This window comes from Colossoma macropomum, unplaced genomic scaffold, assembly GCF_904425465.1.
Source record: "Colossoma macropomum unplaced genomic scaffold, Colossoma_macropomum, whole genome shotgun sequence".
NCBI classification, from domain to species: domain Eukaryota; kingdom Metazoa; phylum Chordata; class Actinopteri; order Characiformes; family Serrasalmidae; genus Colossoma; species Colossoma macropomum.
Genome location: NW_023494800.1, coordinates 4,251,665 through 4,272,116, shown reverse-complemented (window position 1 = coordinate 4,272,116; position 20,452 = coordinate 4,251,665). Strand labels below are relative to the sequence as shown.

At 40.3% G+C, this 20,452-nt stretch overlaps 2 protein-coding genes across 4 annotated transcripts in view; one reads left to right on the top strand and one right to left on the bottom strand.

Moving 5' to 3' along the window:
* LOC118819955 (ceramide transfer protein) overlaps positions 1-339 on the top strand; it is an 83,322-nt gene extending 82,983 nt beyond the window's left edge. For 2 of the 3 annotated variants that reach the window (XM_036587992.1, XM_036587993.1), the window contains exon 17: positions 39-338. The gene's annotated coding sequence lies outside the window, so the exon portion shown is untranslated. Of the gene's footprint in view, positions 1-38 lie in introns of all 3 variants that reach the window. The other variant, XM_036587991.1, reaches the window with a different exon arrangement.
* A 4,434-nt stretch (positions 340-4,773) lies between these two features.
* Positions 4,774-20,452, bottom strand: part of hmgcrb (3-hydroxy-3-methylglutaryl-CoA reductase b) — a 29,637-nt gene continuing 13,958 nt past the window's right edge. The window contains exons 14-20 of the mRNA XM_036587990.1: positions 17,792-17,949; positions 15,808-15,913; positions 11,990-12,160; positions 10,522-10,662; positions 10,208-10,366; positions 9,227-9,381; positions 4,774-7,509 (exon numbers count right to left, since the gene is read on the bottom strand). Of these exons, the coding sequence (XP_036443883.1) occupies positions 7,455-7,509; positions 9,227-9,381; positions 10,208-10,366; positions 10,522-10,662; positions 11,990-12,160; positions 15,808-15,913; positions 17,792-17,949 (945 nt within the window). The 3' untranslated portion in view covers positions 4,774-7,454. The remainder of the gene's footprint in view (positions 7,510-9,226; positions 9,382-10,207; positions 10,367-10,521; positions 10,663-11,989; positions 12,161-15,807; positions 15,914-17,791; positions 17,950-20,452) is intronic.

Below are 20,452 nucleotides of genomic sequence, written 5' to 3'. Positions count from 1 at the left end.
AATTAAGTTATTGAGCAATAAATGTTGTTTCTCCACAGCCTGAGCGTACAGCATCCCTCTCTACACTCCCAGCTACAGCACCCCCCGACACTGCAGCCCCTCTTCTCCAGACTGTTCAGAACCATGGCTGCCACAAGAAGCAAACTACATTACCCATGAGTCATTGCTGCAGTCCCTGCTGCATGCCCTGTAGGCTTTAAAGCGGTCCTGTGGCTTTAACCCATTCACTGCTCCTGTGCCCCTGTGCTAGCACTCACACAGAGAGGAGTACAGAGATTGCCAAATGTCAACATTTGTTCTGAATTTTCTGGCGCGCATATATATATATATATATATATATATATATATATATATATATATATATATATATATATATATATATATAGTGAAAGATATTAAGATATGTATCTATGTACGTATGTGAGATAAACAAAAAGGTTTATATAATAGTCATTTTGAAGATGAAAACAAATGAAAGGCTCTATTTTAGTCCTGCTTTTGGTCATTATGTTTGTTTTCCCTGTTTTTTGTTTTTTTTTGTTGTATTTTATTTTACTTTTTATTTTTGGAAGTAGATTTTGTGGTGATGCTTTACTGTAGGGCAGCGTTCATAAGACTACATGACATCTACACAAGCCCTTCGTAACAGCTCACATCGCTGTGATATACACTAAAACACACAACTCCAGACTGAGTCAAAGTAATGAGAAATTGAACAATCAACATAAAGTTTAATTTGGGGCTACTTTGCAAATTTCTCAGTCAGTAAAAAAACATGCAAAAGCTGAAGTGGAAGCCTATCACAGGAACGAGTGGGATAAAAACCACTATTAACAGACAGTAGATTTGAAATATATGACGGCAAGTCACCAGTGAGGGCCTAACATATAAAACAATGTATCCCGCACCTGTTTGTTAGAGAACGCCATCCGACTTTTGCATATAAAATACAGTGATGAGTATTATTATCCCAGTGACAAAGACGAGCAGAGTGATAAAGTCCAGTTACTTGAAGGGGAATTCCAGTGATTTTTAAAATGTATGTACAGTTCAGTGTGTGAGATGTAAACAGAGTGATTCAGAGTGGTTTGGTGTGAAATGGTTCAGATTTCTTTACAGTGGTGGTGATAGCAACCAGGGGTCACCATGTCTACAACACAAATATAGACATTTTATTTACTATCAAAACCACCAGTGAACCTACACGAGTCTTCTGAGATTATATGGATTGTTGATGATAAAATAGTGGAAAATCTGGGGGAGAGAAAAGTTCTCTTTGAGGGCTGTTTTACCTTATAACACCTTATGTACCTCTCAGCTGTGAATAGATTTTAAAAAGACGTTTTAGGAGCCAAAACTCTCTCAGAACTATCATAAAACGATGTCTCTGTTTTTCAGGCATTGCATTTATAACCATTTCATGTAATAACTGAGGGAGCTTTTAGAGGGGGACGTCTGGTTCCTATCACCACCACTGTGAACAATTCTGACTCACTACGTTTCTCAAGAACAGAGCGTTTCACACCAAACCACTCTGAATGACTCTGTTTACATCTTAACAGTTTGATTAGTCAGAAAGTTTGAAAAATTGGTGGAGTTGCCCTCTAAGAGTGCTTGAATGCCTATAAATAACACTGTGTAGGTTTATACTAAGCTGCCATGTACCCTTATAAACGCTGCCCTACAGTAGTGTTGGCTTTTTCTTTGGGTTGTTTTCCTGGCTGCTTTTCTCCCCTCCATGCTGCTAATACTCTAATACAGAACACAGCGCTTGGGTCACCCCCTCCACCGTCCCCAAGAACATGCTTGTATCTCAACTCTGAGGGCTGTCATTGACCTGTGACCTAGAACATGACCTATGACTTTGCCTTTTCGTCTCGATCTCTTTGATGAAGCCCGGTTACCCGGTGCTGACGAGGAGGTGGTTTGGAAAAGCATTTCTTATTTTTTCTTTTCTTTATTCCTTTATGTTGTTGTTGATGTTTATTGCTGTTGTTAATTTCTTTTTTTTTTTGTCTCCAGGAATCTCTAAATTTGTAAGTTTTTAGTTGTACCTGTGTGCCATTAAGCGGCACACCGTAGCACAATTAAGGATCAGTAGTGCTAGACGAGAAGTGGGATTTTTAAATAGGGGCAGACGGACGTTTTACGTCCCGGTTATTTGTATATAATTTCGTAATTATTGCTTCAACTGTGTGTGAGATTGTCAGCCAATGCTTTTGCGTGATTCATCAAAACTCCACATGCCTTAGAGAGGGGTGAGTGCGAGCGCGAGAGTGCGCGAAATGAGCAAACTTGAGTCTGTTTGTGAGCGTGTTCGTCTTCGAGGAGTGAAGAGGGGTGCGATTGTCTGTATAAATCACTAGTGAAGTGCCTCAGTCTAGACCATACATCAGAAAACATGCTGAGTCTTCTCCATGCGAGGTACCTCCCATAGCCATGATCTCTGAAAGCAGAGGGAAGGCTCGAAAAATGTCCAGCGTCTGACGTTCGTACTGAAATGAAGATAAGATGATTTCTTAACTCTTATTAGTCAAACTATGTGATTTTGCAATCAGCAGGGGCAAAAAAGACTGTCGCCTAAAGCAGATGGGCTCATTGGGTGGGTGAAATGCCAATCAGCTTTGTTATTTTTGTTTGAATAGACCTCTGAAGTCGTGCGCCATTGTGTAGTCAGCATTACGCCCATATAAGGAAGTTTGAGTCTGAGCAGATTTCCCCATGGAAAAAAGAACCTGATATATTAAGTCCTGTGCGCAATTTTCGCCAAAATATCACTGGATGCTCTGAATTACGATTTTGTTAAGAAGTTGAAATATGAATGCTGCTACATGCAAGCTCACAAAGCATCATAAGACTGGCAACCTCACCGAAATGCCCTTCGCAAGCTTCCTTAACCCTCTACTGCATGTATTATGAGAGCATAATGTGTGCAGGGGTCATTGTGGGGTACGTTGCCTTGAGGCAACATTGTGCGACAGTGCGAAGAAATGATAGTCGTGTTCCCTGAATTGGGGAGACCAGGACTGTAACTGGTCAAATGCTTTCCACTGTTGCACAGTGTTGCTTCTAGGCAACAAACATATTTCTGCAAATTCTCATAACAAAGAAAATTGATACTGAATGTTAAAAAAGAGGTTTAAAAGTGCCCACTAAGAGAAAAGAATATGGAACTTGCTTTTTGTTGACTTACTCAAACTGTTCCCTTCGTTGTTAACCCTGTCATTGTCTTTATGTATGGATAATGTTACTGTAAAGTAAGGAAAATGCATTTGTTGCCCTGAGGCAACATTGTGCAATAGAGGGTTAAATGTGGTAATGGATTTGTTTTGGCAGTTTTAGGCTACAGGTTGAGAAGCTGGTGTTGGTATATAAGTGTTGACGTAGCCTCACTTTCATGCGCCATCAGTCCAGTGTGCAGGGGCGTCAGCTTGCTTGTAGCCCTTTTAGTGTTTTCCCTACTTAACAACCTCATTTTTCAAAAGATCCAGTGATATTTTGTTCCATTTTCTGAAAACACCATTCGTTTTTCATTCCTTTTATGGGCACGACGGCGACTGCAGAGTGACGCCAGCTTCACAGGTCCACAGAAAGAGACAGGGTCCAAAGTCAGGGATCGTAGATGGATTAGAATGGATTGAAATTATTTATTGTTTATGCAATACCTCTTCCAGTGTCATGTAATCATAATATATGCGTTTACAGTGACATTAAAGGGCCCATATCGCACAAATTTATCTCGCTTTTTTCCAAGGGGATTTAAACATGTTAATAGTTTCTAAACGCTGTTCCACACAGTCCACATCGCTGCTGTCGGAACAAAACCTTGTGTCTCTGTTTTTGTTGTTTTTCAGCTTTTGACATAATTTGAAAACATCTGTTGTCCTTTACATTGTCTGTAAATTTCATGATGAATGGACCAAAAGAAACGGCCCAAAATGACTTAAGGGGAAAAAAGTCTGGTTCCATTGACTTCCATTAAAAGTAAAGTAGGTTTTTTCCTTCTCCTGTAAAGTTACCATTTTCGAGATACAAGGTTTTGTTCTTGGACACTAAGCTGCCATTTTGCATTCATTGTTTTTGTGATGTCGCATTTACAAATGTACACCTTTTCAGCATACAGCAGTTGGGCCTGCTCATTCACGTTTAAGTTAGTTAAGTTTTTGACTGAGGCAGCCAATCAGATTGAAGCTTATTTACATATATCAACTATAAAAGTGCAGCCTGTTCAGTTCTACGGGATAATAAGGTTGGAATGCGTCATGTATACATGATTTACGACCTTTTTAATCACCTATATCCTTTCAGACGGTCAGAAACCACACAAACGTCATAAGTAGGGGGAAAAACATACAATGCGAGACAGATGTAGGTTATGGGCCCTTTAATGCAGCTCAACTCAAGGTCTGATGACAAAGTTATAAGCAGTTTGGAATCAAATTGGATTCCCAGTATTTGGGAACTGTAAGCTTTAGAGGTCTGAAGGCCTTGGTCTTTGCCCTGTTCTGTTAAATGAGGCGGAGGACTGTTAATGAGGTATTAGAGGAAAGCATCAGCTCTCTTTAATAGCTACACTTAACGCAGGGTGCCCAACTCCACGTTTTGGCTTTTTGCCACCGTTTTTGCCATCTTCTTACTTCAGGATCACTAATGATTTAGGAAGAATGGCTTGGCATCAAACTAGGAGCTCAAACAAACATTCAGAATGTAGAGATGAAATTCTTGAATACACTGTTGAAACGTTCTGAAACGTCTGCCGATTGGAGGGTTTTCATAATGCGATGATGGGAAGCAGCCAATCAGGAGTGGAGTTTTGCACCTACCTGAAGCGAATGGGTGCGTGTTTGTGTGCCAGAATCGGACGTCCCTCTAATACCAGTATAGTTTGTCATTGTTGCATTTGCACTGAATGTAATGTAATTGGAATTAAACAACAATGTTTCTGTAAATAAATAAAATAGTCACACTAAGTGTGTCTGAATGGATTGAATTGAGGAAAAAAAACACATGCACAGCACATTTATCACCAAAAAGTGCTTATTTAATCATTTAATTTTTGATTGGACTTATTAGAGCCAGTTTAATTTTTGCATATTTATCTTAATAAATGTTAGAAAGGTCACATTTCATTAAGATTCATACAAAATTAAGCTCGAGAAGAAAATTCTGACGTAACATTGAGAGATTTGTTTTACTTTCATAACACAGCATCATATTTATTCAAACATTTTCTGCATTTTATAAAACAAAAACACAGCCATAAAGAATTAAAAAATATATTAAACTAAACATTCATTGGACGGCGGGATCAGGAGGATATGGCTTCTGCTGAGAAAGAAGATTATGCATATTTGCTTTTGTTAATAAAAGCACTAAATGCACTTAATTAGGGGAATTTCAGCATAAACGTTTGATGTAAAGTCCAGAGTGGTTGGATACGAAACGCCCCGTTCTGGAGAAACGTACCGAGCCAGAACTGTTCACAGTGGTGGTGATGGGAACCAGACGTCTGAAGAGTTTAATGCCTCTGAAACGGAGGTGCCCGAAGTGCCGTCTGCTGGCCAAAGTTGGCCTGTGAGGACATTAAATTCTTATTTTTCTTTTAAATTTGTGGCAATTCACATCAACCCACTCTGACAGTTTACATCGCAAAGAAATTCTGGTGGCATTCCCCTTCAGCACAACCATGATGTCAATGCATATTCAGCGACACACACACATATACACACAACACTCCAGACAGAATGTGTGTGTGCTCTCCACAGAGGCTGTATGGCACAGAAACGTCCAGGCTGGTCCGTCAGCGAACAGCTCACATACACATCCAAACACAAGCAGAGCTAAACAGCTGAATCCATTCACACACAATACTTATTAATAAAGGATTTTAGCACCTGTTTACACTTGCTTCTTGTGCTTATGTCGGCTTAATTAAAGAGGAATTACACTTCCATAATTAAAGGATTAAGATGTAAACAGAGTCATTCAGAGTGGTTTGGTGTGAAACGCTCTGTTGTAGAGAAACCTGCTGAGTCAGAATACTGAGTCACAGTGGTGGTGATAGGAACCAGACGTCCACCTCTAAAAGCTCCCTCACAGAAAGTTACTACAAACAGATATGAATACACTGCCTGATGTCTGAGACACTGTTTTATGACAGTTTTGTATTTTATAATCCATTAAATAGGTACATGGAGGTGTTACAAGGCAGGTTTTGGACAGTAAATAAAATGTCTATTTGTGTTGTAGTCATGGCGACCCCTGGTTCCTATCACCACCACTGTAAAGACATCTACGTCATTAAGGCTCTCTAAAATAAACCATTTCACATAAAGCCACTCAATGACTTAACAACTGAACTATGCAAACATTTTTAAAAATTGGTGGTACGCCCCTTTTTTCAGCCTGGTACTAGCTTAGTGCATTTCGGTCTGTTACCATATGAAGATTAAAGTCAGACACCGTTCAGACTGCAGCCGTGACAGTCTGAAGCATCACAGGTTTGAGATGAGTTTCCTTTTGTTTGTTAACAGACATTAAACTCAGTTTGGCAACATTTCTTTAACGGTCATTATTCCCAGCTTACAACACACAAACTGCACAACAATGTTTGAAATATGGTTCAAAAGAAAACACAAAATGCTTGAAGGAATCAGGTTCAGGATACCAAACACCAAAGAACGTGTCCAAGCGTTTAACCCATTTATGTTCAACAAATAAATACAGCATGATGAGGATAAATTCCAGAGAACTTGGTCTGATTGGTTTAAAGGGAACCCGTGCCTATTTGAATTTTTTGACCACGTGTAGTTTCACATTTCTATTTACAATCAATTTAAATAGAATTTCTGTTCTTTTTTTAAAACTCTGTCCCAAAAAAGTGGCCAAAAAGCTGAATTATATACAATAAAGTGACAATTTTTTACCCTCATGTTCTTCTTGATTATATGGTATTTTAGCCATAATATTCAGGTTTGGGCTCTGACAACATATGGAAATTTATATTTCATCTATGGACATCAACGGATTAAGCCAAACTGATTCATGTAACAAAACTAGTTAAATTACTCAGTCAGGCCATTAACTGTGGCTGTTCTTTCCCTTTTACTGTTAAATAAAACAGGTTTGTGAAGTTCGTAAGCAACTAAACATGCATACGCTCTGCCTTGACAAAGCACGCTTAATAACAACAGTGTTTCTCAAGTCTGCACACAGGCGTCCATCACTGTCCGAACGCCGGTGCGAGCTCCCCCACAACCTGAAATATTTATTTGGTTTTTAATCTTCTGTATCTTCTTCTTGTACTTGGTGTGTTTTCATCGACTCAAAACAGCCGATTCACAAAAAAAGTCCTGAGAGTGATTTTGGCAGCCATAAAGCTGCATAATGTAGACTCCATTTCCCAGAACGCTGCAGGGTGTGTAACCTCAGCCTCGCTCGTGGGCTTACAGTTCTCACGAAGGCTCCCTCGGCGATGATTCAGACATTTCTGGGAGGTTGACTTTTGATCTGGGTATGGAGAAAACAACAAGAGACGTACAGCTGAGCTTTACAATACGTTTTTGGTACCATCAATAATTACTGCTCAATACACACCGATCAGGCATAACATTCTGACCACCTCCTTGTTTCTACACTCATTGTCCATTTTATCAGCTCCACTTACTATATAGGTGCACTTTGTAGTTCTACAGTTACAGACTGTAGTCCATCTGTTTCTCTGCATACTTTGTTAGCCCCCTTTTACCCTGTTCTTCAGTGGTCAGGACCCCCATGGACCCTCACAGAGCAGGTACTATTTGGGTGTGGATCATTCTCAGCACTGCAGTAACACTGACGTGATGGTGGTGTGTTAGTGTGTGTTGTGCTGGCCTGAGTGGATCAGACACAGCAGTGCTGCTGGAGTTTGTAAACACCTCAGTGTCACTGCTGGACTGAGAATAGTCCAGCAACCAAAAATATCCAGCCAACAGCGTCCTGTGGGCAGCGTCCTGTGACCACTGATGAAGGACTAGAGGATGACCAACACAAACTGTGCAGCAGCAGATGAGCTATCGTCTCTGACTTTACATCTACAAGGTGGACTGACAAGGTAGGAGTGTCTAACAGAGTGGACAGTGAGTGGACAGCACTGCTGTGTCTGGTGTGTATAATAATATAATGGATATGGTCAGTACTTCTAACTGTGTGCATCATACATACAAAAAAGATAACAGCATCTGTAAACAACAACCAGTGTATAGTAACTGTATAAACTACAGAGTAAGAAGTATTAGTTATTGCATCGTGTATTATCGAATATTATTAAATATATCTTATTATCTATATGCAGTGGCTGACAAACCCTACTCACAGTACAATTAAAAACCCTCTGCAAACTCAAACGTGCTGCAAATACAGAAAACACGTTCATCGAAATGACTATCAGAGCTACATTTTACAAACACACTGCAACTAAAGAAACAAATAAAACTTCAGAAACGCTGCAAAGCCAGTCACAACAATGGAAATGCATCTGAAAGACTCAAAGGGGGCGCTAGATAAGACCACAGACACTCGGACACTCACAGCCTGAGCTCATGGTTAACCTGGCTGGCTAGTTTGCCATCTAACACGTCGTAGCTGTGCTGTGGTAGTTAATCTGGTGTTACTAGTTAAACTATTACAGCTAAAAGTTAACTAACTTTTACCGGTGAACTTTTGTGCTGCATTGAATTTGAAAAGTCTGAATGGCTCCATCCTCTTTGAACTTCCTCTAGAAACACCTCCGCTGTGTTGTGATTGGCTTATCAGCGTTTCTGAAGTTGCACGTGTTTCTGTATTAGCAGCTCGTTTATGAAATTTAGCGCCTGTGTTGTCATTTTGATGAAGCTGTTTTCTGCGTTTGCAGCTCGTTTTTTCATTGGGTCTTCTCGGCCACCGTATCTTTCCATCTAATAACATCTGATGCTGAAGAACTTTGTTTACAAAAGCGTCTCAGTCCCAACAGGAAAGACTGCATATATTTTCTCTGATCCCAACACATCATGTCAGATTGAACTGTTTGACAGCAGCCCAGTGTTACCAGTGGCATTAGGTGTTTGGATTAAGAAAACCCAAAAAACGAACTGGGATTAGAAACCACTGGGACTGAAAGTGGAGGCATTTAATTAAACGACACTTCAAGCGAGACTTTCCTCATTCACTTATTCCTTCAAAGCTTTGTGGGTAATGTAGGTGCATGTACCTGTTGAGAGTCATGTGACTTTTGACGAGGTGGCCAGCAGCGAGGGCGGCCATGAGGGACAACTCTCCGGCCATCACTGCGGCACAAACCACCTGCGCCAGCGTGCGGGCGTTTTCACCGGGACAGTCTACACTCGCGCCCTGCACACCCAGCATCTGCACATACAGGCAAACACAAAACTCTCTTATTCCACTTATCGTCAAAATGATCTGAAGATTGATTACTTGATTATTTATGTAAGTCAATTGTGACACTGTAAACAGGCTTGTTTTTAAAAAAGATCAAAGTTTACTGAACAATATTAAACCATGCATGGGCACCGAGAGATTCGTAAATACTAGAGGTAGACGATACGGCAAAAATATCATATCACGATACGTAACATTCCTGTTACCTTTTTATTTTCACCATAAATTTAAAATTTATTTAATTTTAATCATTTTATCATTTTCGGTTTAAATTATGTAAATTTGAAGATAACAGGAGGATTAAATCAAATTCACAAATCACATTTTTAGTAAAAAATGCCATCAAAACTATTATTCTAATTTAGCTAATTATTCAGTGTTTTACATACTGAACAGCACTGAATGCTGTTAAATTATTTATAGTGATATATAGCAGCTGCTCAGTGTCCTTTTAGTACTCATGACTTCCACAATACACTCAGAAAAGCAACAATATTTATCACAATAACAATAAATAAAAAATATTGCCCACTTTTACTAAAAGCCCTAATGAAATAATAATAATAATAATAATAAACATATCAAAGACTTAACATACGTGAAAATATTAATAAAATACTGTAGCAAAGAATGCCTATAGTTGAGTGTCTGTTTCTTACTGTGACAGGGAAAAGTAGAGAATTTAAACAGTGCATAATTTCCAACTAATCACGACTGATTCACGGAGGGAATGAAGTGATTGTTTTTTAAACTGATTAATCATGACAGTCCTAGCGAATTTGCGTATGTATACCTGTAAACAGGCTTGCTGTGGGGGCAAGTTTGTGCCCCCTCCCACAGTGCCCAGCTCAATAGAGGGCATAGTGCAGGATATACAGAGATCCTCTCCATCTGAGCCCACTGCCTCCATCAGAGTGATACAGTTACTGCTGCCCACTGTCTGACCGGGGTCCTACAGAGACAGAGAGAAAGAGGCATGTTTAGTTTTTGTTTTGCTGATTTCACACTTTCTCACTTCACATTATTTGTGATAGGACTATTTGTGATAACGTTGCAATGACTGTCCATGATAGAGAACCTGAGAGAGACCAGGACATTAGGCCTCACCTGTCCACACGCGATGTAAACGGCCGCTACGATGTTCGCTGCCTGAGCGTTGAAGCCGCCTATGCTGCCGGCCATGGCAGAACCCACCAGGTTCTTACTGATGTTCAACTCCACCAGCGCTGCAGTGCTCGTCTTCAGCACCTAGGGGGAGCCAGAGAGCTGCATGAGACTTTAGTCTTTTCTTAGCTCACATACCAGCAAACTCAGAGTGACTGTAGGAGGACAGAAGAACAACAAACACTCTAAACTTATTCATTAATCATGAGGACAAATAAACAACAACAGACAGACAGGCAGACAGATAGACAGGCAGATAGCTCAAGCGAATATCTAAGGGATAAATAGACAGACAGACAGACGGATAGCTCAAACAAATGACTGACAGATAAATAGACATAGATAGACAGACAGACAGACAGACAGACAGATAGCTCAAGCGAATGACTGACGTAAATAGATTAATAGATAAATAGACAGACAAATAGATAGCTCAAGCAAATATCTGATGGATGGATGGATAGATAGATAGATAGATAGATAGACAGACAGACAGACGGATAGCCTGCCAGACAGCCAGATACAGATAGACAGACAGATAGACAGACAGACAGACAGATAGATAGATAGACAGATAGATCGATACACAGACAGATAATATATCTCAAACGAATGACAGACAGATAAACAGAATAATAGATAAACAGATAGACAGACAGACAGATAGATAGACAGATCGATACACAGACAGATAATATATCTCAAACGAATGACAGACAGATAAACAGAATAATAGATAAACAGATAGACAGACAGACAGACAGACAGACAGACAAGACAGATGGACGGACAGACAGCTTGGTGTGATTCTGACTGTTGCAGAGCTCATTATTATCAATAATGTGTTAATAGTTGTATATGTGGGCTCCTGGTTATACTAATTATATGATACAATGCAATTTACTTCTCTCTCTTCTCCTCAGCATTCAGACATCACTGTGACACACACACACAGAAAACTCTGTTCCTGCTTTATCTGTAAGGTCACCATGGTGCCGATAAGAAGAGACAGCATCCCCAAATAAAGGGGTTGGCAAGCTGAGCAATGGAGAGAGAGCATGATGACCCATCATATGCACTTAAGTGTGCGTGTGTAAGTACGTATGTGTGCAACAGGGGCTACACCTGACTGTGTGATCTGTTCAGAAAGCATATTTCAACTCTTACATACAAATCATACCCTTGACAGTGAGGTGGTCACACCAAACGTCTCCCGCACAATTTTCTACAGTTTAAGGGGTTAACAAAACACCAGACAGGTTTGCAAAACAAAATCATTTTAAATACAGAGTTTTTGCCACTTGGTGGCGACGAGCCTTCATTCATTATTTTCCACATTAGCACGGGTGGTTGATCTATCCCTTTAAAAGCATTAGGTTAAATCATTAAAGCTACAGAAGTCCATCCGCACCTCTCTGACCACTTTAGCCGGGATGGTGGCCTCACACACAGTGGACTTCCCTCGGCCGTGGATCCAGTTGATGGCTGCAGGTTTTTTGTCTGTGCAGTAGTTCCCACTGACCGCCAGAACACGCAGGTCAGGGAACTGCTCCCGCAGCCTGCATAAAGCCTGCTCTGTACCCTAGAGAGAGAGAGAGAGAGAGAGAGAGAGAGAGAGAGAGAGAGAGAGAGAGAGAGAGAGATTTGAATTATGTTTCATGCTTTAGACAAAATGTGTCAAGCACAAGGAAATTACTTTTATTTTCTATTCTTATTAGCCTGTTTCACCCTGAGATGCACTGGGGACTGCCCCAGCATGCACTGCAACATAGTGTGCTTTTCTAATGGCTGAGTTTGACACCCCTGCTTTAGACAAAAGGCAGATCACCAACACTGAACACTTCATAAACTCAGCAGATCAGCAAACAGCCTTTCTTCTAAAGATAATCCTCCCAGATCATTACACTAACCTCTCTCTTCCACCTATTCATGCATGTAATTTGCACATTTACTTACAGACATTTTGACGTAATTGTTTAAAATCTGTTGCTTACATTACCAGGGTCAAAAGATCAACACCACAAATGTGGCAGACATCTCCCGATATTTATTATAAATAGAGACCACTTTGCACATCATTTGTCCTCTACTGTCTCAAAAATGGCACCAGTGCTTGGACCCCATGATCGCTATTTGTGATGTAATTTGTAGATGGTCACTATAGCGGCCTCATAGCTCTCATAGCGGTCACTATAAGCTTTCTTTTCACTTTTCAGTAATGTTATCTTAATTATCATTGGCCAATGAACAGATACTGTAACTGTGATCTGGGAGAATAATGACCACAAGCTGCTGTGCTGCGTCTGGGGCGGAGTCTCTCTCAGAATTCTCTGCCTACAGTTTATTGGGTGGCTCAAAGTGAGACCATCTGACAGACATTTCATGGATTCTATTATTTTCGAGTGATTCAGGATTATTTTTTTAAAAATATACGAAATACATAAATGTGATTAAGTATGGACATTAAACATTACATACAAATAATTTATAAATATAATTTATTTCTATCTGAAAACAATCTGTTTTCACTGTTATGCCGATGACGTACAGAACCACGTCCTCACCAGCACCACCTGCCACGCCCCGCCCTGATAAGTTGTATTGCAGACCTCAAATAACGGACGCAGAGTAATTTTCTGAAACTAAACACTGATAAAACTGAAATTCTGCTCATTGGCCCCAAGTCTGTTACTGCAAATTCCACTAACTTCACATTTAATTTGGACGGTGTGACTGCAGGACCTTCAGCTGTCGTCCGTAACTAAGGTGAACTTTTTGATCGTGTCCTTTTGTTTGAACCTTATATCAGGGCTCTGGTCAAAACAGCTTTTTTGCATCTTCGTAATTAGGGGTGTGGGAAAAACTCGATTCTTAGATGCATCGCGATGCGGACGTGAACGATTCCGAATCGATTCACAAATGTCAAAAATCGATTTTCTAAATATTTAATTCATAACGTAATGTTGACGGAAAGCAAAAGGCGGAATTTGGAAGTGGGTAAGTGCAGCGCCACATAACAAAAACACAAGTGGATGAGCGAGAAATCCGACCAGCTCCCTCTGCATTAAAGCCAGGTTAGGTCAGGGGTCACAACACACATGTTAAGAAGAGCCACTTTGCCTTTCAACAAAGTCAAACCACCTTGGAAGCCGCAACATTTAATGTCCAGTATGTGTTAATGTCGTAGTATGGGCTAAAAATATAAACGAGAGCGCAGATTTACTTCGCTCTGCTTTAAGCTTCAGCTACAGCCGCTTTTCTCACATCTTTTCTTCAAAACTAGAAGAGTTTCTTGTAAAATGTCTCAGCGTCCGGCTGTTTTACGAGGCTGAAGTCGCTTCTCATTCGCCAGCTTCTCGTTCTAATTTTCCCGTTCCACCTTAAATTCTGCCTTAGGCGCCGAATGTAGCTGCTGCACCATTTAAGGTGGAACGGGAAAATTCGAAAGAGGAGCGAGTTCATTTTCGCAACTTTTTAGAGAAAGACAGTCTCTCAGCAGATTTAACCAACCGCGCTGCTTATAAATGCGAATAAGTCTCCAAATGCAAATGTTCGTCTTAATCTCTGTTTTTTCGTTCGCTACTGGCGAGGCCCAACCCCCCAACTCTCTACAACGAGACCAAAACCGAAGTTTTTTGGTCTTACATTACAAATACTTTGCTTTAAAACTACCAAGTCCTCAGACAGTAGGAAGACAGAAATCCTGTATAGAGAAAAAAGATGCATCGAGATGCATCAATAATCGTTTTATAATCGCATCGCAGCCTCTGAATCGTAATCGAATCGAATCGTGAGGTGCCTAAAGATTCCCACCCCTATTCGTAATATTGCTCGTCTTCACCCCCTGCTCTCCATATAAGACACTGAAACTCTGGTTCATGCTTTCATATCATCCTACTTAGACCCCTGCACCTCCCTTCTCTTTGGTGTTTCCTACAAAACTATCTGCGCTTTTCAGTATTTACAAAACTCAGCAGAAGTTCCTCTCTCACTCTAAAAATCAGCTCACATCACCCCAATTCAGTGTCAGTTACACTGGTTACCCGTCCCGCTTCGTATCCAGTTTAAACTCCTCTTGCTAACTTACAAATCTCTACATCAGGGGCATTTAATTCAAATTCAGTTGGAGAAAATTTCCTCAAGCAAAGGTCCGGAACTTCATAACGTCTAACTTGTATTATAACTCAGTGCCATATACTGTTTACTGAAGTAGCCTAGTAGGTATATCAACATCTTATACAGTCAACAACTGAATATCAAATCAAATAAAGTACAGTTCAGTCATATTTCAACAACATTTATTGTCAGTTTTCTCTTTTTAGATCACGCCATGTGAAATAACTTCCCTCTGACTCACTTTCTTCTCCGACTGCTGTTTCTCGCCTCGTCACTCACTCGAGTCTCAGTGCTCATCATAATCCACAGATCTGATTGGCTGAGTAGCATCACGTGTGATATTTACAACACATGCGATTGTCTGTGAGTTTCCCGGGCCGCTAAAGTGGTACAGTAAAGGCTAGAAAAGCTACGCTGATTGAAATAGGACCACCCCATCGAAATTAAATAATTCTCCATAGTTTATCAGTTTTAGGTCCAGGTCCACATAGGACAGCGTCAGGGTCCGGACTCGGACCGCGGTCCACCTATTTAACTCCCCCCAGCCTATTTAACTGATCTCCTGCACTCTCACTGCCCTGCCCGTACACTTAGGCCCTCTGACACAAGTCGTCTAGTTTTCCCAAAATGTAGACTGGTCACTGTTGGAGGCAGATCTTTCAGCGTCATGGCCCCCAAACTTTGAACACATCACTGCAATCTCTCTGTGACTGTCCCTCACCTTCCTCCTTCAAAGCTCAGCTTAAAACCTACCTGTTTTCTCAGCACTTTCACTCTTCTCCTCGCTGAGGTGTTATTATTTTTTATTTCACCCTGCCTGTGTAAAGCGATCTTGTGTTTGAGAAAGGCGCTATAGAAGTTGAACTTATTACATAATATTAATAATCTAAGAAGCCTATTTTGGCCACAAAACTACCGTGAATATTAGTGAATAATATAAGTGATTATAGTGAGCGTGAATGTAATGAGGTGTAATGTGATAATACTACATAAGAGAGCGCTGAAACACATCCACCTTTAAAGGGAGATGGGCAGTGGAGTAAAGGTCACAGAATCAAAGAGGTTATCAGGTTCCCTACACTTTATATCTGGAAAAGTCAGACCAACACATACCTTGGACAGCATGTTCATGCCCATGGCATCCCCGGTCTGAGACTGAAAGCGGATGTACAGGTTCCTGCCAGCCAGACTGATCTGCAGGCAGTCCAGCCGAGCAAACCTGCAACACAGCACAGTTCAGACAGTGTGAAACCCAACACAGCACAGTTCAGCGTAAGACCCAACACAGCACAGTTCAGACAGTGTTAAACCCAACACAGCACAGTTCAGACAGTGTTAAACCCAACACAGCACAGTTCAGACAGTATTTAGTCTAAAAGCTCTTAAACATGTCAAGACTAAAGCCCTGTTTGAGCTGGACTACCTTTACCCAGGGAGGTGCTGTAATTTGACCAATTATCTATGAGATCTTTGATTTTAAACCAGTATGAATCAGCAAAGTCTGCAGTTTCTACAAGTCTCCTAAGTAACAATTCTGGACCAAATGACCTCCTTTAATAACAACAGTCTTATTTGAATTGACCTCAGAGTGATGTAATAACAAACCCAGGAACAGACAACAAAGCTACTGCCTAAAAAGGCACAGTTCAAAAAAAAATTCAAAACAGGATTACTGTAATCTACAACATTTTTGCTGATGGCCTAATTAGAAGGAGATGGAAGTATCTTGAAAGTACTAGTGCAGTGTGACTTCTGTCTTGTTGGGCAGCATATGGTACACTGAATAAGTCCATTTTATTAGCCTAATGCAGAGGTCAGCAACCCAAATGTTAAGAAGAGCCATTTTGTCCAACAAATATCAAACCACCTATGGAGCCACAACATTTTATGTCCATTTTACCATCTTGGCTGTAAATATGTCTCAGGGTGTCCTAATGTACTAGTATAGACTAGAAATTATAATATAAACAAAAAATGCAGACTTACTTTGCTCTGCTTTAAGCTTTAGCTCAGCTACAGCTGCTTTTCTCACATCTCCAGCAGGAAACTTTTCCACAAAAGTAGAACAGTTTCTTGTAAAATGTCTCAGTGTTCGATTTTTTGCGAGGCTGAAGTCGCTTCTCATTCTCCAGCTTCTTGTTCTAATTTTCCTGTTTCACCTTAAATGGTGCCTGAGATGCCAGAATGTAACTGCTGCACCATTTACGGTGGAACGGGACAATTTGAACGAGAGGCTGACGAACGAAAAACGACCTCAGCTTTGTGACTTTTTAGTGTTTGACAGTTTCTCGTTGCAGATTAAACGTATCAGGAAACCAGCTGGAGTGACTATGAATGCAAATAAATCCATTTGTGTCCAAATTATCGATGTTCGTCTTAAATATTTCTCTGTCTTTTCATTAGCTATTAGCTAGGTGAGGCTGTTGCTATAGTGACCTGCAGTCTGCGCTGATCTTCAGGGTTAAAGGGTGAATTAGCAGTTCTACATTAACTCCAGAGTTTAAGACCATTTATTGTTAAACTGTGTTGAACGATCAGCAGAGCTTTATTTTACTGTAAAGGAGGATTATTTTATTTTTACCAGCAAATCTAATTCTGCTGTGGAGCCACAACAGGGCAGTAAAGGAGCCGCATGTTGCCGACCCCTGGCCTAATGCTATGCTATATGGCATTAACCAGAAACTTAGTTTGTCTGCATGGATTGATGTTTTGTCCCAGGCTATCCGGAAAAAATCTGAGGAAATTCCAGAGATACTTTAATTCCATACGAACTGGTCAGTCATATCCCAGAAATTACCAGACCTCTTCTGGTAAACCTAATCCAGCTCTACAACTTATGCCCTCTGACTAATTCATGAATCATTGTACATTTAAAAATAAATGGCTCCAAACATCTACACACTATTTATAAGCATTAATTTTGCATACGCACTCAAAAGCACTGCAAAGCAAGCAGAATCAAATAACACGCTGTTACATAAGAGCTGAAAATAGACAGGAGGATGGAAGGCAGCGCTAAGGATTGCATGTCAGTGTAATGTGATGTTAACACATCCTTCTAGTTGTACCACTGCCCCTTCGAAATTCGCCCTCTGACCTGCTGGTGTGGTCAAAAGCCTGCTTGACCGCGTTGAAGCCTTCAGAACTCTCCAGCCAGGATTTGACTTCTGCAGCCCTGCATGCGGACGGCAGCTGCACGACAGGACCCCGAGTCATACCGTCCGCCAGAACACACGCACTTGCCCCACCCGACAACTACAGAGAGAAATAAACACAGAATACTGAACTTTACACTGAATACTGTGCACAAATTAGTATGTATATGCTTATTACAGGGCTTGTTACTTTCAACTGAGAAATACTGCTAAAATCAGAAAAATGCTTTCCTTTCAGGATACAGACAAAATAATTCAGGCTTTTATATCGTCATTATTCCACTACCTCAAGTCCAGAAATGAGTGCTGTGTCGGCGCTGCACTGTCCTGTCTGTTTACTGTGTCTAATGTCTGTTTAATGTATTGCATTGTTTCTAGTTTAATTTTTTGTTTGCACACTTATGTCTGCAAGTTTGCACTTTGTACTCTTTTGTTCCATGTTGCACCTTGTTGTTCCTGGAGGAACGTAATTTCCCTCCACTGTGTACTTATACATGGATGGAATGACAATAAAAGCCACTTGACTTGACTTGGTTGTGTCTTGTAATGCGTTACTTACATGTCTTAGGGTGTTTTCACACTTGGGCCGTTTCAGTGTCTGAAGTGGACTCTGAGTCATGGTTTCTTTTGCATATGTGAACATGCCAAACAAACTCAGTCCCCTCTAAATGGCCCCAGAAACTAACCGGACTGTGGTCTCAGTTTGGTTCGTTTGTAGTTGGTTTTGTGGTTCGATTAATTTGTACATTGTGAAAACAAAACGGCCCCAGTCCGCTTTAGCTTTGCTTTATGGTGAAGACCTCGAGGCTCACCGTACACACAGCCACAGTCTTCAGCACTTCAGCAGGTAAAAACAGACCAACGATCGTTTATAAGGTTCTACTCGGGATAAAGTCTGTCCGTGATCGGCGACAAGACAGCAGCGCTGACTTATTAAAGCGATAAGATGTGAGAGCCCGCGTGATTTTACCGTGTTAAAGGTTCTATTGGAGTTGTGGTCTGAACGAGAAGTGGTCTGAGATCTCAAAGGACCAGAAAGAAGACTGAGTCCTCTTTAGAGTTCACTTACATTGTGAACACAAAATGAACTGAGGTTATTTGCAGTTGGCTCCCTTCCAGGTTCACTTTAACAGAACTCAGTTCGGCTGTTTTAAAACGAACTGCGTGTGAAAACACTGTTAGTCAAGGAACTATGACACGACTGCAGCTCAGGTACTTACTAGGACTAAAAGAAGGGAGCATATTACACCCATATTGGCAGCTTTGCATTGGCTGCCTGTTACTTTAAGGGTACATTTTAAAATTTTGGTTTTAACATAACAGGCGGTGCATGGTGATGGGCCGGAACATATCTCTGAGCTATTAGTGCCATATTTCAGCGCTGGGACACTGAGGTCCTCTAGTCAGGGGCTTTTAGTGTCCCTAGAACAAAGCGACAATGGAAGGGAGGCTGTGCTTTTTCAGTATCTGCTCCTAAGCTCTGGAATACTCTCCCCTTAAACATTAGATTTGCTGACTCTAAGGAGAGCTAATGTTCTCTGTGGTGTTTGGGGATGAAACTGCACTGTCTTTAGCTTTATGTTTTTGTTTTGTATTAGTTTTATTATTTTATTTACTTTATCTTACTGCAGCCTGACTTAGAAAAGTGCTATATAAATAAATGTTTGATGTTTGTTATGCAACTAAGAGTAAATGAATGTGAACAGCCACAAAGCAGCATTAGGTTTTGGTCATTAGTGGCTATTCACTTTCATTCACAAGGAATGAAGGAGCTGCTGGCTCTTCATGCCGAACACAGTACCTCTTGTTTACTAAGAGTTTCATGACTGAACGTGTGCATCCTGGTAAAATACCAGTTAAGGATTACATGTGTGAATGACACAAACCCTGAACATTACTGGTAAAAGTCTCCCGATAATGTCCTGGGTTTTCAGTCTGAAAGGGGCTGAAACACAAAGCTGTGGCCTTCTGTGTAGCCGAAGACTCCTTGTATGTGCATAACTGGCCAATAAAGCCCTGACTGTGATTCTGTAATAGGGCTGAATGATTTGGGGAAAATATCTAATTGTGATTTTCCTAAATAATATTGCGACTGTGATTTAAACATTTTCTATAAACTCATCACTTTAACTGCTCCATAAGCTCATTCCAATAGCACTACTGTTTATATTTGCACTATTTATACCCACAGATCTTAATCTGTTGTTCAAAATCTATATTTATATATATACATATATATTTATTATTCAAATTTCATTTTATTTTATATATATATATATATATATATATATATATATATATATATATATATATCTAATTTGTGCTTATTTTTACGATTAGTGTTTAGTGTTTATTTAGTGTCTATTTAAATTCACACTTTTCCTGTTTACTTTCTATTTAATGTTATTGCTACATCATGGGGTCTGAGAGTAACGCAATTTCAATACTCTGTATGTCCTGTACATATTGTAGTATTGACAATAAAGCTGACTTGACTTGACTTGACTATAAATTATATAAGTTCAGATCTTTAAAGAGGACCAGAACACTTGAGGCTTGACCACTTAATGTAATGTGCCAGAAAGCCAGTTAGTTCTGGCTGT